General features: G+C 37.7%; 1 protein-coding gene across 2 annotated transcripts in view; it reads left to right on the top strand.

Annotated features, from left to right (window-relative positions):
* Nucleotides 1-6062: 6062 nt before the first annotated feature.
* The window catches only part of LOC149179106 (pyridoxal kinase-like), a 338385-nt gene continuing 326139 nt past the window's right edge, over nucleotides 6063-18308 (top strand). The window contains exons 1-2 of one of the 2 annotated variants that reach the window (XR_016258247.1): nucleotides 6063-6294; nucleotides 6391-6499. Coding sequence is in view for 1 of the 2 variants with exons in the window: in XM_089420527.1 (XP_089276653.1) it covers nucleotides 6155-6294; nucleotides 6391-6499 (249 nt within the window). In the remaining variant the exon portion in view is untranslated. The remainder of the gene's footprint in view (nucleotides 6295-6390; nucleotides 6500-18308) is intronic. The other variant, XM_089420527.1, reaches the window with a different exon arrangement.

An 18308-nucleotide genomic window follows, 5' to 3' on the forward strand; every position in this document is an offset into this window, starting at 1 on the left:
TGTAGATTTTGAGGGGTTACAATCACAAGCATATAAATACATGGGATGAAAATTTGGTATATATACAACACTCTTGTAATAGAGCAATCCCCACTTCTACTAGTAAGTCCCCATTTGAAACTTGTTTTGGATATTTTCCACCTTCACATTTGGATATTTCACATGGGAAAGAAGGGAGAGTAAGGGAGGATCTTATAGAGGATGCCTTGAGGGTTGATTTTTTTTTTAGAATGTCAGGCATATCCATATACATGTATAGGAAAAATTACAGAATTCATAGGAAGAATACAAGGCCAAGCATGATAGACATAGAATAGAGAAATTATTCAAGGTGGGGGACATAGTATGGTTACAGTTGAAAAAGGAGAGGCTATGGGTTCCTGGTAAGAAAATCAAGGTTATACGGTTTGGTCCATTCAAGATACTAGAAAAGGTAGGAAATAATTCCTACAAACTCAATAGACCCCCATACATGCACATGTACTCAGTTGTGATTATGGATAATCCGAAGCTCTATGAGCCTTCCATGCTAGATCAAGAAGGGGAACATGTCCTACCTTCTATAAAGGATTTGGAATAAAATGCTCAAGCACAAATGAAAAAACATACAATTATGTATAAGAGGTCTAGAACTACGAGACATGGGCAACATTGATTGGGTGGAAAGGACAAGTTCTAGAAAAAGATAAATGGTACACCTGAGAGAAGGTGGAGAAAAATTTCCTCACCTCATTCAAAAGAAGTTTTGGGGGACCAAAAGCCTCCCAAAATGGGGATTTGTGATCCAAATTAGATCATTATAATATTTTTCATCCATATTTATGCTTTTAGAGTGGAAAAAGCGGAGAAATCAACTCACAGGACCATTTTTATTGATAAGACCTAGTTAGGTAAATTAGGGTCTAAAACAATTTAAGAGCAAATTTGAGGCATTAAACAATGTTTTTTTGGGGTAAAACTTTCTTGCCTTATATCAACTTATTTTTTTCTTATTCCACACACATATACCTTTCAAATGGCACAAGAATTGCCTCAATTAGAGTTTGTATGCAAAAGTTATGCCCCTCATAAGTTGACATTCCTGTTTCACCACCATAATTCGAGAGGATGTCACGTCAGCCCCCATAACTCATAGTAAAAGAGTTGGCCATGTGATTATGATGAATAAGACTCTAGAAGAGTTAATATTGTATCTCTAGTTAAGAAATGAAGGAGTCAAACCTAACCACTAGTAGGCTACTGAGCTATGTTATAACCAGGCCACTAGGAGTAAAAAGGGGTTCCATTCTTTTTAGTGCACTTGTTTCGTAAACGAGCATAGTAGATGAGAGGGATATGGAGAGAGCATACATAGAGGATTTGTGCAATGTAGTATCTCATAGGCCACAAGACTCACTTCTTTGCACTCACAACGATTTTCTATTTAGAGAAAGAGAGCAAAGCAACCTCACCTTCCTGTTGGGTTTTCTTCTGAAAGGGTTCCCTAGGATATATATTATGTCAAATGTGTTTTATGAGTTTTTAATTAGCTGGTCTCTATTTTCTACATAAATTTTAATTTGCATGCATACCCAACAAATAATAATATACAAATTCAAAAATCTGAAGAGAAATAAACCCTAATAATGTAGATTTTGGAATTTTAAGTACAATTTTATTAGATATGTTGTGACAAACTGTCCAGTGGAATATCCATGGCAATTTACACATCATGGCGAGTGTCAAAGGCAAATGTAGTAAAGAAAATGGCAATAATGCATGCCATGAAGCACATACTAAGAGGTCAAGAAGCTCATGACTGTATTGAAATAATAATCATATTAGATACCAAAAATGTGTTGAAATAATAATCATATTAGATACCAAAGGTATAACCGTGTCATACATTTTAATAGTCAAACACATATCATTATGAATGCACTAAAACAACTATAAATCAACACGTTAAATACTACCAACGCAATGGACTATGTGAGCATTGAAAAAGTGATATAGTCCATGATTTCCCTCGGTTCGCTTAATTTCTATTGTTTGCTTTTTAAAATTAACATTGAGCAACTTGTTTGTAATTAATTTTGCTAATAAGTTCCAATTTCATTGCAATTTGTTTCCATAACTAATGACTAATTGTTATGGTTTTGTAAAGAAATAAGAGCAGAGACAAAGATGAGAAAGTGATTAAGAACAAATCCCTCTTGCGTACAAGAGTGCTACCCAGATTTGATACCCATATCTAGAACAAAACAGACAGGAACTTGTAGCTTTCCCTAAATTCCATACAATCAAATCATTAATGGAAACAAGAGTGTGATGAACTCATACCTTTTAATCAAAGGTTGTCCATGCTGATTGTTTGAAATGTTGTAGCTCCCAGCTTTGTCCTCAATGCTCCTAAAGTAAATACGTGCAAGAAACACAAACAAACAAAACATCAAAGCACAAATAATCTAAAAAATGATTTGATGAAACTTATATATATGATCAAGAAATTGTATACCAAAACTTGTCAAATAAATAGATAATAATTTGTGGGAAATGAACATGTAATTGTGTTAATGTAGAAAGAAGAGGTTACAACCTCAAGTTGCCTTGATGTTTTAGGTCCCCTTCTAGTTGTACTTCATTTCATTACCTTTCCTTCAAAAGTTTTGAGATCAAAGATATGCTATTTCAACAAAGTTTCACTAAAGCCAAAGCCTTTATGATATTTACTAATTATCCATCTTAATGGGAGATGGTTGTACTTATAGGCTCGGGGAGGGATAGGAGGAGGATAAGGGATGTAGGTTGAGATCCAACAAGTTAGGGATGCGAGGCAGATCTAAACCGCTCAGAAGAGATGCCATCCATGAGGCTTCTTTTCTAGAAGCTTCTCATACTTTTTATTTTTACCTTCATTAAAATAGTGTTGCACCTTGTGAATGAGCAACATACGATAGTATCACAGTCTGTTAGGTATGCAACTTGTGATACTATGAAGTGTCACAAGCTATTAATGTCCAACTTGCGACATCCTTTTGAATTAGGGTTTTTAAAGATATTTGTACAAGATTTTTATCTTCCACATAATGTTTTTTCATCTATATTCTTTAGGGATTAATGATAATAATACTTCAGATGACAAAGGATAGAGGTATGATATCAATTGCCATGAATGCAACAAAATAATGTGTAACAAAATGCCCCATAAAGTATGAAGTTAGAAAAGAATGATGAATGAAGTACTTTATCATGAAAAGGCTGTGAGACAAGAAATAGATTGGTTGGAAACTTGCCAACAAAAATCAAGGAGTTACAGTATAATAATATCATCTCTGAGGTAGGCATTCCCATACTCAAAATATGGATATGCAAAGATCTATGTCAAATGAGGAAGGTCATGGCCACCAAACATGCATTGTAGATCCATGCCCTCATGACTCAGTATAAACATAGCCACTAGACATGCATTGTGGATATATATAACAATCATAAATACTCAAAAGTCTCCATCACAACTTGGATGGAACAAACATCATCCAGGGTCTTCATCTCTATCATGCCATAATACGATTCTAACCATGTGAATAAGAAATCAAACACAATAGAAACTGTTTGATTACTAGTTAATGATGAAAACTGTTAACAAAGGCGAAAGAAACCACCAAAAAATGGCCCTTAAGGCACTTGAGTACATTCTATTAAGTGTGAATAAATGATCCGAAGTCAAAACTCTCATAGAATCATTCGATCAAAGGTCAATGATGTAAACCTATCATCGAAAGTGAGGAAACCTGCCATTGAGGCATGCAAGCTCAACGATACTGAATGGTTTCTAAATCAACTTCCCAAATAATGTGTTGAAGTTGATAGGAAGTGATTCGTCGCAAAAGGGCCTTGATGTATCCCCTATCAATGAAGAAAAACATGTATAATGATGTGAAGTGGAATAAATCATAGAGTAATTTAAGACTGACTCAAGGGTGGTTGACACGATAGAAATCTTAGGAATTGTAAAAAATGGCTAACTCATGTAGAACTTCTCTTGAACATATTGGCAACATAATAATTGTCTTGGCAGCAATGACTCAAAAAGTGGATCATAGACTAAAGTGTAAGACTTTTCTAAGGGGTATGATCAACAAGAGACAAATAGATAACCTTGACACAAGAAGTGATAAGGTGTCATGTTCAAGAGAAACTTGCTGCTATATATATATATATTCCCTTCCCAGATTCCCCCCACCATTTATCGCAAGTACCTTTTTATTTTTAAGCAAGCTTGAGGAGGATAACATATGCTTGAAGTATAAGCTCATCCTTTAGATGAGTCCTTCAAAATATTTTTAACGAACCCTATAAAGGAGTGGTTCGGTCTCAATTTATAAATGGGTCGTTCGTTGTTTAAGTTTTACGAGTTTGATAAAGGCATAACTCATTATCTTTTTCATATTTAGAGAGTAGACGAAAAAAATTCAAGGTGACCTTTTTCGTTTAGATTTAGTGAGTCCAAAACAAGGATAAAAGATAACTCGTGAGATTTTTCAATGTAATTTTTTAATGAGCCCAGAGAAAATAAAGCTCGATGATTTTTCATGTTTAGAGAGTTTGAAAAATATAATAGGAAAACTCCAGTGAGAACCTTTTTCATAAATTCACCGAGTTAAAAAAAGATAAATGTTAGAGGCAAAGGTAGTAAATAAAATGGCAACATGGTGAGTGCGAGATTCAAATGCATGAAGTATGTAAACTAAATGCAATGCCAATTTCTATATTATTAGAAATTGACAATGGTCACAACACGTGAAATCAAGTGGGAATTTAGAAAAACAATGTGTTTAAGTTTCTTTGGGGATATCTCATTAAATGACATGTAAAACGATGCATACATCAATACGATGATAAGATTTTTATGTAGATGTGAAATATGTGATGGATTTAATGTTGTGGAAGGGTGCACTATTATGGAATGGATAAAAGCCAACTAAAATAGAAATGATATTAACTAGATGTCAAAGACAAGTATTTTGTGATAAACAATTTCGTTGAACACTAATCAATCATTAAAAGTGAAAACATCCATAAATGATTTTTTTTTAAACAAGACAACTATTTTTGATATTATAAAAGCTAGTTTTCATGGCCATAACCATTCGCTTTGGTTACTTCAATGAGTTCCACATTCTAATATAATTGACAAATTTTTTTGATCCTACGATTTTTTTGCACTACAATGTAAGACATCCATAGATTGTTAGAATTAAAGACAATCATGATTTTTTTTTTTTTGTAAGCTTCACAAGACTACATCTTCATCATGTCCAATATATCACCCCAATCAGGGCGGGGAATTAAACCGGTGTCTTCACATCAAGGAGTACCTTAACACTCGAACGAGTGACTTCACATCAAGGAATACTTTAACACCCGAACCGATGACTTCACATCAAGAAATACCTTAACACCCGATCACCGCCTATCTAAGACCCCATAGACAACAATCATGAATTATTAAAAATCTAACCATTTTTTCATATTTTTTTTTCCAATTATAAATGATATCGTAAAGTTGTAATTTGATATCATAAAGTTATAATTTTTTAAAATTATTTTTAGATTTTTTTAAAATATAAATATATATATAAATTATTAATTTGAAAAATAAAGAAAAAAATAATAATTAAAAATCATAATATTATTATATAATATTTTCTCCATGGTGGATGTTGAGGGAGTTGTCTATAATGCGACTTTTTGGAGATTTCGGTGACGGAATCCGGCGGAAGAAATTGAGGTTAAATCTTGATTTCTTGCAGTTAAAATGGTTTTTTAACTGCATATTTGGATTCAGCACCCTCGAAAACCCCTGGGACACTTTCATTGTGCAGAAACTAGCTATCAAACTTGCGATTCCAATAAATTCCTGCCGGATTTCGACCGGAAAAACCCGCCGGAAAGGCTTTCAAAAAGTCGCGTTATAGACAACTGCGATGTTGAGACCCAACACACTTGGAAGACTTCAAATTTAATATGACTCTCAAGTGCTAAGAAAAAACTACTTAAAAATCATTTTAATCGTCAACTTAGATGCGGGGACATTATATAATATATGCAAGACAACCAGTTTTTCACGCTAAGTCATATTGCTGGTCCCGATTCATAGTTAGAGCTTTCCATGTTGACATTTGGAATATGTTGTGCACAATTTTCACGCAGAATAATCAACACAACCCGGGCAGCCCTCTTGCATCCAGCATCGTCGAGGGCATCGTTACATCTGGGAAAAATCGTCAGATCCCTCAGCCCTTCTGTTCGGTAACGCGCAATCGAGATATTCAGTCTGGTGTAAATCATATTAACACCCACAGTCCTATCATATACAAAATAGTTATTTTGGTTTTTCTGCTGCAGTCCTCACACAACGACGACGAGGTCGCAGATTCAAATGGCTCCACCGTCGTCCGTACTTCTTCCTCAAGGAACGGGACGTGTACTCAGCATTCAATCTCATACTGTCCAGGTGCCAAAAGTACACTTACATGAATTACGTTTTATTATTTGTTTGTTTATTTTGTGATGGTGGGGTTGGTTTTTAAGTCTAAAGGTCAGGGTTTTTCTCGACTTTAGAATGTAAAATTCGTCAGTTGCAGGGTTGATAGATTTTGTAGCACATTCAGAATTAATCAATAAATTGGATGAAGTCTGATACTCTCATAGATGGTATCATTGTTCTTTTTGAATTTACCATTTCTTTATCACTTGTACCTAATTATTTACAGTACCATGGGAAGGGGAGATCCAGGGGACTGGTTTCTAGTGGTAGCCAGACTGGTTTTGACTCTCGCTCTACAATAGCACCGGGCTGATAATGGGGCATCGGCTGTCCAGTTGATTATATAGGCTACTTGCTTGACTAGTTATCCATTTCCGATCTTAAGAAATTTTAATGTGGCCTTGCATCTACGAGTGAAAATTAGGCATGATCCTCTACGAATATTTGCTTTCGTACCCCCACATAGTATTTTCAGATCTTGGGTGTATTTTTTTTTTCAACCATTGCCCTAATTTTATGGTCGTTTGTGTGACATTAATGATTTTTTTTTTAATTAATTAATTAATTAATTAATTTTATATGTCATGTGTAAATGGCCTTTGAAGGACATCGGAGACTTGAAATTTATTCCTGTCCGGATAGCAGAGCACTTTTAGCTTAAACCTTTGGTGGTATGAGATAACGTGTAACCATTGAAGGTCTGTTTTCTTCTAAGGAAATGATGCTTCCAAAAGAGAGGGTAAAGTACAAACACAATACATTTTTTGCACATGTTCACTAGGCCAGGTCTCATTTATTACTCCTTGTTGAGAGGAAATCATCCTTGATTTCTGTTGAAGACGGGGAAAATGACTCTCAAATCCTAACAGTGATGGTTACTTGGCTGGATGGGCAAAGTTCCTTTGTGAACAACCAAGTAGTTAGTAGTGGCATTTCCCTTGGATCTTATAATAAATGTGACATTTGTTCCGTAGTAGCAGCCTCTTAGAGATGGCATCACTAACAAATACTCTCCATCCACAGTGTAAGGCCTCCGAGAGATGAACGACGGGCGCAAGGCGGGCGCGAAGTAAACGACGAGGGCATGTGTGAGAACGCACCCGCACTTGGGCGAGCCGACGTTGGAGGCAAGCTAAACGTGGGCGTTCGTGTTAATAATTGGAAGGTCGGCCGAGGATGGATTTGCGACCTCACTAGCATATATATTGAATGGACTGCGATTCATTTCAAACCATCGAATACATCTTCGCACTTGAGGAGTACGCACAAGCAAGAAGACAAGAGTGCGCAGATTGGGGTAAGACATGCGCATAACTCATGCGCATTGTCTTAGAGATTGCGCAGGGCTGTTTCTTGGGTGATGGTTAGTAAAGTGTGCGGTATGTCAAGTGATAAGTGTACAGATTTGTGCAGGGCTTAAGGGGGAGTTCTAGGTGTCTCGGGTGAGCACCCTCCTACCATGTAAGATTGGCACAAGTGTTGTAAAGGCAGTTTAAGTCTGCGTTGTAAATTATTCTAAGTATAGACTTGGAGTTTTGCCAAGTATACTTGATGATGTATTATTGAAGAAACTGTTATAATAAATTGTTGGGCAGACTTTTCGGGAGTTGCCCCTCCCTTTATACTTGTTTGCAATTGTTATTGTTCTCGGTTAATTGCATATGGATAATGAATGAGTATGGGCTTCATTAAGTATAAAGGATAATGCTTTTACTTGGTTGCGAAACACAAACTAAGTATGTTAATGTTGGAGTAGGCGTAGTCCACGAATGTTAGTATTGTTGAAAAGAAAGCGTTCGGTGGTGCCGCACCTCGCTACATGCGGTTGGAAGACTACCGCAAGTGTAGGGGCGTGACACACAAGATGTGTTGATACTCAACTTGTAAGCATTGAGAACTACTTTTGCAGTTGACCAAGCAAAATCGTGAGGCCATATGACCAGCAACGTCAAATGTAATTGATGTAGACAATGCAACCATCCTGCATTCATAAAAAAGGCATATAATAGAAGGCCATTTTGGAATGAGCTCGAGGAGGGGAAATCATATGCCTTGTATGTAGTTATGGTATATATGATCTTTGACTACCTTGCCTCCTCTTTTCTTTTAGAGGGAGGAAGTGATCAAGGGTGTCCAAAGAGTAGTGAAAGGGGTAGAGGCATTCAATAGAAATGTTGATGGACTGAAAGAGTGAAGAAGGCTTTGAGAAACAATACCATTTATGTTCTAAGAAGCTTGAGGAGGCAATCTTGCCATTTTGGAATGAGCTTGAGGTGGGGGGGAGGGGGATCATATGCCTTGTATGTACTTCTGGTATATGTGATCTTTGACTACCTTGCCTCTTCTCTTCTTCTAGAGGGAGGAAGTGACCATGGGTGTCCAAAGAGTAATGAAAGGCATAGAGGCATTCTTTAGAAAATGTTGATGTATTGAAGGAGTGAATAAGGCTTCAAGAACCAATACCATATATGTTCTAAGAAGCCTAAGGAGGCAATCTCCTCCAAAGATCTAAGGGACAAATAAGGGTTTCTCTCTTGTCTACTAGTTGAGTCTTGCATGGAATCATAGAAAGGAAAAAAGACGAGCCTAAAATGATATCAAAGCATAAAGGATAGGCACCAAACTTGACATGAATAATGGTTTGTAGGATAGTTCCTTTACAATGGTTTGTATGTTAGAGCATAATGGAATGGACTTTGTCAAATGTGCCCAATGAGATAAGGCATGACTAGGCCGCCAAATATTATAACCAAGAATAGTCAGTTTGATGTTAGTGTCAAAAAGATGTATCCTCTTTCAAATGTCTTGAAAATGCAGTAGGAAACATTGGTGCTCAAGCATGGAAAGAAAGGCATATTATTTGTTGAGTTGGGGTTGGAAATTGAATTTCATTTTGAATTTACTAAATTTCAATGTGCTAGCACAAAATTCGAAGAGGAAATGACACATAATTCGAGGATTCAACATAGAATTCCGTTGGAAAAGTAATTAGGTTCGGTCTTCATAATCATCTTTGTACTTGTACCAATGTATATTTTATGTAAAAGAAGAAAAATAATTTTATTTAAGCATGGGTTTCATGCTCAAGTCTAGGTCAAGCATGTTCTTCATGCTCCTAGGGTTTAATGAGTCAAAAGAGTCTTTGTCATATGTATAAGACCCATTTGGGCAATTTGTAACAAGAAAGAAAAAATATTTTTTATATTAGAAAGTCAATTTTGTCTCCCAAGACCAAGTCAACCCTGCCAGAGAAAGTCGGCCTAGGAGAGGCCTATTCAACCCCTTGAGAAGGGTATATATTGGAAGAGACTTCGACCTATTTGGACATTCACTCAAGCATTCGATCTCTGCACCAAGAAAGGAAGAAAGAAGAGTGAAGGACAAGGAAGGAGGAGCAAGTCAAAGAGAAGAAGGAAAATATGATTTTTTGATCATTTTCTCTCACACGTGCGAAGATCCTAGGGTTTTTGTAGTTGTTGCAAGGCCGAAGATTGTAGGCTGAATTGCAAACCTGAGGAAGAGGGACGAGATTCTGACTTAGAACAAAATTTGTGGAGGTTTACCATATTTGACTTGGAGAACTTTGATAAGACTTTTGGAAGGCTGACTTGGGGCTTGAGGAGGTCTTGGACTTGGTCTTTGGTTCTTGGAAGTCTCATTTTGATCTAATGTTGCAAATAATACTTGGGGGGGGGGAATCAGTATTAGCAAGTTAATAATAGTTCATTTCCATAATCAGATTCATATACGTTACTTCAGTTAATGGAACTTGCGTGTATACGCAACTGTATTTAAGGCAACTAGCGTATATCTTGCAAACTCATGATTCAGTTAATTTATCATATGTTGATCTTTACTCAGTGCATCAAAACCATATAAACAGTAACTAGGTGCAGTAAAACAGAACAGACAATCACACACACATGAACACAAGATATAAGGTGGAAACCCAATGTGGGTGAAAACCACCTGTTGCAATCGTCTCTATCTTCTTTTTAATAAGAAACTTCTTTTTACAATTTTTGTACTGGTGCAGTCTTATACCAATACGCAGGCTTCTACCTGCAGAAGGCTACAACCTTCTCTCGTTCTCTAGCTTCTCCTGGAAGGGAGCTACAACCCCCTAGCTCTTATACTAGTTGATATGTTTACTAGTACGTAGGTGCCGGCCTACAGAAGGCTACAACCTTCTCTTTTCTTCTAGGGACCACGTTTCATAAATTTTCAGATTGGATCCATCAATAACATCATTCAAACATCAAATACATCTGCATCAATCAATCTCCTTTGCACCAACCACAACTGAATCAATCAATCACTTTTCAGAATGCTGTAACCAGAATACAGTAACCAGAACCCAGAACACTGTAACAGTAACCAGAAGTAGCTAAAGCATATTTTATGAGGTATACGCTACTTCAATGTGTCGAACCTGCGTGCATACGCACTTTTCTCAAGGCGAACCTGCGTGCATACGCACTTTTCTCAAGGCGAACCTGCGTACAGATTTGCAAATCAATTTTAAGATGTATATGCTGTTTTGATATGCAGAACCAGCGTGTATGCGCGCCTTTGCTAAGGTGAACTTCAAGCTTTAAGACCTTGACCCATCATTAGATCTTATCCTTCCTCAAGCGCTAAGGTTCATCCTTGATTCAGATCCAGCTGTGCACCATAACCCAATAACCTGTATTCTAGATCTTGCTCTTCATTAGATATTCAATACATGAGTGCCTTTGCCTAATGATGTTCTCCTCCTTTTATAGTCTTAGGCCTTACTCAATACCATGGACCAAAACCACTTAGAACCAATACCTTGGACCAAATACCTGGGGTCAACACTTCGGACAGGATACCTTGGACCAATACCATGGATCAAAATACCATGGACCAAAACTAAGTTTTCCAACATGTACGCGCCTTTCCTTCTGTGAAAGTGCGTGTGTACGCCATAATGCCTTTTGGTCTGCGAACCCGCGTGTACACGCGCCTCTGTCAATGAGGAAACTGTGTATACTTCTCTTTCTTCATTCTGAGAGTCTGAACTGTGATTTGTCATCTGAGTGAGTTGCCATCAAGGACAACACCTGCGTCATAGTGCCAAATCTGTGTCATAATGCCAACATCTGATTCTATAAGAAGAGAATTGTTTGGGTTTTCCCTAATTGTGGAGTTTTGCCCTGGCTTGGAGCTTATATCTTGTGTTCTTTGTGTCTTTGTGATCTTCATGTTTTGGTAATTGCTTGATGAAGAAGTAAAACTAAATAATAAAAAGGCAACAAATATCACAAGTAATTATCAAGTAAGGAGAATCAACATTAATAAACAAATACCTTGATTTTCCAACAAATTCCAGGAAAAATTTGTAGACAACACATAATAGTCAAAGAGACATTACACAAACTTTGAGGACAATCAATGAGAATTTCTTCTATCTTGAGAAATATGAGTCCCAAATCCCAATTTTGATAGAGAAGGAACATTGGACAATACAATGAAACATTTTATAGACCATTTAAAACTTGAATAATAAGAAATTTCAAGCTACATAATTTTAGATAATCAAACACTTTTCAAATTTTGGACACAACAACTCAAATAATTTAATGTCCAAGGTTGAAGTCTTAAAGATCCTTGCATTTAATCTCACAAGTAATAGGAAGTTGATGAATAAATGTAAACAATTTTGGCCAAGAGAAATGGATATAAACACCCAGGCCAAAGGAAAGGGAAGTAAGGTGACCCATCACTAGGTTAACAATAACACAATATGTGCTCTTCAAAATTTGTCAAGTTATCCCCATCAAACTCTTCAACATTGTCTAGACTTGAAATAGAATTTTCAAGTGATTTCTTGTTGTAATCCCTAACTGTTGGGAGTGCCAACCTATTCTGTACAATCTCTTTGGTATTGCCACGATTGACATTATGCAATTTTTCTTTTTTCTCTTGCTCATACAAGTGGGCTATGCTGTTCCCAAAGAGTCCAAGTAAGACATTTGAATTATTGTGCACAAATTGTGGATGATGCCATACCCTTTCCTCAAGCTACATATTTAGAAAGGAGAGGCAGCAAGACTTGACTGTAGTAAGGGCCAAAACTTACCATGCATGCTAATAAATTCTTTCCAAAAATGTGTGATTTTCCTCCAACATCATCAAACAGGGAAGATGTGGAGAGTGGGTTGTCTAGATAGTTATCTAGGCAATGCATTTCCTATTTCTTTCGAGAAGCTTGCTTTTGAAATAGTTTGTTAACATTCTTGTTTTTAATAAGATTTTAATAATGAAACCAACAAGCAATTGGGTATCCATAATCCCATAGTAGGTGGCCAACTCCTCTCCCCTATGGAAATTTTCAATCAATCATCTCTCTCTCTCTCTACATAAACAAAAGAAATTACTTAGTGGAAGCACAACCAATCTCAATCACACATTAACACAAACAAATTTCTACCCAATCAAATCAATTCTTCATTAATAATAATCTGAACCTACTTGGGCTCCCATCTTATGATAATGGCTCATGGAGAAATTTACAAATACAACATACCCTGGATTTGATCCAGCTTATCAAGTCCTAGATTTGTCCTTGATCTGCTTAGCTAATCTGTATCTCCTATGTTGCATCCTTGCATCCATTGAGATCTTCTCAAGTCTTGTGCTCATTGTGTGGTGTGTCTTTCTCCTCTCCTTAGCCTTGCTTTCATAACTTCTCATTGAGCTAAATCACTAACCCTAATCTCCAAAGTGATTGACAATTTAGATTAGTTCTCGCCTCACTTGAGATCAACGATTGAGATTAAAACATAATTCACTGAAGTAAATACTTTACTTTTCGTGATTAAAACATAATTCACGAAAGCAAATACTTTACTTTTCCTTAGTTTCTTTAGTTCAATCTCCATCATAAATTAATATGTGTTTTTCCTAAGTTAGACTTAGGTTAAATTACAAAAGCAACTTACTCAATACTTGAGCAAGTTGTTAATTTTCTTGAAACTTTTGCAACTACTTAGATGAATTTACTGAAAAATCAATGGCAGCGAAAACTAAAACCAAGTTTAGCTTTCACCAAGATACATAGTTTCTTAACATTCAACATGCAACGGAAGAGAATTGGGATAAAAACACACGCGCACACAGATTTGACACTACTGTTTTACCCAGGAAACCCAAATGGGAAAACCTGCTTTCTTTGTTGTGGTCTTCTTATTGATTGTTCTTTGACAAATAAATCTTTTATAATTCAATGTGTTGCTACTGCAACCAACAAATAACCTCTGAGAAAGCTCTCGACTTTATTCTCACTAATCTTAGCTCCACAATTGCTCTTGGCCTGCTCCTTGATCACTTTTCTCGGCCTTGCCTTTTGATCTCAACCTACTCACACAATTGTTTCCTATTGAAACTAACCTTAGCTTTCTCTTTGAATTCTTGATCTTCATTCCTCAACCAATGCACTCTGGCAACAAAAAAATATAATCAATCTTCGTGTCGTCGTCCTTCTCTTTCCTTAATAGACTTTTGATGCATGCAAGAGGCCAAGTTCCTATGGTTGTTCACACTGGTGCAACGAGTTGCTTTTTTCAGTTAACTGGAGCAAGTCTTAGTTATTCTTGGACTAGCTCTTAGTTAATTGGCGAAGTTGCTCCTTGATTTCCTCTAGTTGTGAATCGAGTTAACTGAGGACTCAACTCGTCCTCTCTTCACTTGTCTCTAGAGTCTTAACTCGTTCAAACTGAACTTGTAAATGCCAACTCATCCTATAGTCTAACTGAAGAAGTCTCTAATGAACTCAAGCTCCAGCATTATGCTTGTAATCCACTGATGACCATTCCAGTGAATTGGAAATCAACTCATCACACTGAAGTCTATCTCATGAATTCACATTCATGCTAGAGAAAGACAATTCGAGGTCTTTACTGGCTAAGGCACAAGCCAGAAGACCTTCCTTAGCTACATTTTCAACACTCCCTCTTAGTGAGGAAGGGATTCTGTACAACTCCTAACTTACCTCTGAAAAACATGAACTTGCCTTTGACTAAGCCCTTCGTAAAGGTATCTGCAACGTGCTCATCTATGGGAATGTACGGTAGCTTTACTATCCCTTTTTGCACACAGTCCCTAAGATGATGGTATGTGATCTTGTTGTGCTTGGAGCAATCATAAAAAATAGATTCTTAGAGAGCTTAATGCAACTCTGATTGTCATAGTAAATCACGATGGGCTCCAACTCCTACTTGAAAAGACCCACAAGCAACTTCCTCATCCAGATGGCTTCACATGTTGCCAAGCTAGTAGCCATGTATTTAGCTATGTTGCACGGGGACCCATCCCCCCAAAAATACTCACGTACCCTGTGTCCCCACATTCCAGGGACTTTTAGATCCTTTGGAAACGTCCCCAAACTATTGGGGACTCCATCGGGCAGTTGGGGACTTGCTGGCCGTCCCTAAGACGTTCCTAACAAATTTTAGGAATGTTCCAAACAGATTTCAAGGATGTCTTTGGCAGATTTCAAGCGTTTTTCGGGAAGATTTCAGGGATGTTTTGGGAAGGTTTTAGAGATAATCCAAGCATATAGCTTCAATTTTTACAATCATGGACATTGATGATTGATCATTGAACAATATGATCATTTTTCCCATTCATTTTTTTGGAATGCATCGAATCTAAATTTTTTGTACAAGTTATAACTCAAAACATGTGTTTTGTATGATGGGTTTCATTTTGGATTTCTAGTGATTTAGATGTTGTATTTTCAATGGTAAAATTACAAAAAGTAGCCTGCATGTCAAGAAAATAGAAAATACAATGTTTTAAAAGGTTGATTCTTGTGTGTTTTTTTTTTTGTTCACTTTTTGGATCATCTCAGCTTTTATATATTGTATGTGGGTTTTGAGGACTCATTCAAGCTCAGTGCTTCCATCATCCCAACCCCAAGCGTTGTGAAAACAATGAGATAGTAGTGAATTGGATTGGGTACTAAATGTTTAAATAAAGTCCTATTCAATACCTTAATTTGAAATATAAATTTAATATCTTTAGAAAGCCAAAGTATTTTATAGTGGTTTTCAACACCACTGTAAAAGTTTTCAAAACCTATTGAAAAGGGAATGCCTTTTATGTTTAACATAGTCATCATTAACAAGAAATATGAGGAAAAAAATGCTATAAAGGCAGTGCTATGTGATAGATTGTTCATGGACCTTATATAAAATTTAAAGTAGCTACACTTAAATTTCCTAAAGCTAAAGCTCATGTCTAGTGGCCAATAATGGAATGTCATTCAACCATTTTTTAAATTGTTTGAGATTTTAATTGGCGAGTGTAAGGGTTGTGTATAATACTATAACGTATAGCTTGTTATGCTTACAAGCTTGATACAACTACAAATGTTATATATATATATATGATTGCCGTCCCCTGAAAATTTGGGGGTGTGCTCTTGCCGTTCTGGGGACTCGTTCCCCTGTCCCCAAAACCAGTGCAACATAGGTATTTAGTCTCTATTGAACTAAGTGCAACTGATCTTTACTTCTTGTTGAACCAGGAAACAATTGCTGACCCAATGCTGAAGACACAACTTGAAGTACGCTTCCAATCTGTAGAGTTGCTTTCCCAATCTGCATCTGTGAAGCCCTCAAGCCTCACTCCATCAACCTGTTTGTACCATAACCCATAATTTGTTGTGCCTTTAAGATACCTTAAGACATGCTTGGTAGCAACCTAGTGAACTTTGGTAGGCTCCATCATGAACTGGCTCAACTGTTTCACTGTAAAACATATGTAAGACTGTGTGTTGACTAAGTACATCAACGACCTAATGAGTTTCTTGTACAACGTGGCATCTACTCGCTCTGCTTTAATAACATCCACCTTCTTCTAGTTTGTGACTAGAGGCGTGGTCATGGGCTTGCAGTCTCGCATAAGAAACCTCTTGAGAATCTCTATAGTGTGCTTCCCTTGCCCCAAAAAGATTTCCCCATCACCCTGCCATACCTCCAGCCCAAGGAAATAGTGCATAAGCCCTATGTCCTTCATCTCAAACTCTCTTGCAAGATCTTCCTTGCAATCCTGAATCAAGCTGTCTACTCCAGTCAAGATAAGATCGTCAACATAGAGCACTAGAATGAGCAAAATCCCTCCAACCGTGATGTATTATAGGTTGGCATCCGCCTCACTCTTAGTGAAGCCCAATCCTTAAAGGTAGCTGTTAATGCGAGTGTACCATGCTCTCGGTGCCTGCTTAAGCCCGTAAAAAGATCTTTTCAACAAATAGACATGAGTGTCTTTGCTGAAAGTCCCAAAACCCTCTGGCTGCTCCATATAAATCTCCTCCTCAACCACCCCCATTGAGGAATGCTGTTTTCATGTCCATCTGGTGGATCTTCCACCCCATCTAAGCTACAAGTTCCAGAATCATCTTGATGGATGAATAATGAGCCATTGGAGCAAATGCCTACTCATAGTCAGTGCCCTCAACCTATGAGAATCCCTTGGACACCTTGGCCTTGTACTTCTCCACACTCCCATTTGCTCCATGCTTCACCTTGTACACCCGTGTGAGCTTACCACTGATTTGCCCTGTGGATGTGGTACAATCTCCCAGACATTGTTCTTCATGATGGAGGAATATTCCTCCACCATGGCATCTCACAAAACCTGCTGAGAGGTTGCCTCCTCTTAACAAGAAGGCTTTGAGTCTAACAAATTAGTCATGAATGCCATGTACTCAGTGTACCTATGTGACTACTTGCTATGCTTGAATGTAGAGCTGGGTGTCTCTACCTGCTCTTGGGCCTCCTGAACCAACCTCTTGGCCCACTTATCTCTCTTCCTCCCGATGTTGGGAGTTGCTAACTGAGTGGCTGCCTCCACTTGTCCCGGTCTCTACTCCTCATCCAACAATGAGTCCTTTTCATGTCGCTATGACCCGCTTGCCACTTGACTGAGACTTAGTCTGTGGTACTCGTTGAGGCACTTGCTTGGGCGCGAGAAGCTTGTCCTCGGGCACTCCAACCTGCTCTTGCTCCAAGTTCTCCCTCTGAGCTTTGTATTCCAAACCTCACATCGCACATGATAACTATCTTCTTGAGTGATGGTACGTACAAATTGTATGCTTGAGGTGCCTCACAATAACCCATGAAAATTTCCTTTTCAGTTGTGGGCTCCAACTTCTTCCTGCTCTCTTTGGGCACATGGCAGTAAACTCGTCCCAAAAATGCATAAGTGAGAAATTTCAGGCTTCTTTCCAGTGAAAGCCTCCTCTGGTGTAACTCGTGTAAGCACCATGTGTGGACTCTCGTTCCATAGAAATATTGCAGTGTTGCATGCCTTTGCCCATAAGAACATGGGCAACCCCTGGTCATGCAACATGGCCTTGGCCACTCCAACTATGCTACGGTTCTTCTTCTCAACCACCCCATTCTGCTGAGGGTTATGGGGTGCTGTAAGCTCTATCTTGATGCCCTCCTTGGCACACACGTCCCTGAAAGCATTGGAGACATATTCCTCACCATTGTCACTCCTCAATGCTTTGATCTTCTTCCCGGTTTGGTTTTCTACCAAGGCCTTGAACTCCATGAACTTGGAGAAGACCTCCTCCTTCATCTTCATAAAGAAGATCCATGCCTTCCAAGAATAGTCATCTATGAAGGTGACATAGTACTTATCAATGTTATCATAACCAAATTGGAAAACCTTGTGGACTTAGAACTGGTTGGAACCAGTAAAAAAACTGGACCAAAAAATAGGTTTACCAAAAACACAT

This window comes from Pinus tabuliformis, chromosome 4_1, assembly GCF_031772625.1.
Source record: "Pinus tabuliformis cultivar Carrire ecotype Pingquan chromosome 4_1, CPIR1, whole genome shotgun sequence".
NCBI lineage: Eukaryota > Viridiplantae > Streptophyta > Pinopsida > Pinales > Pinaceae > Pinus > Pinus tabuliformis.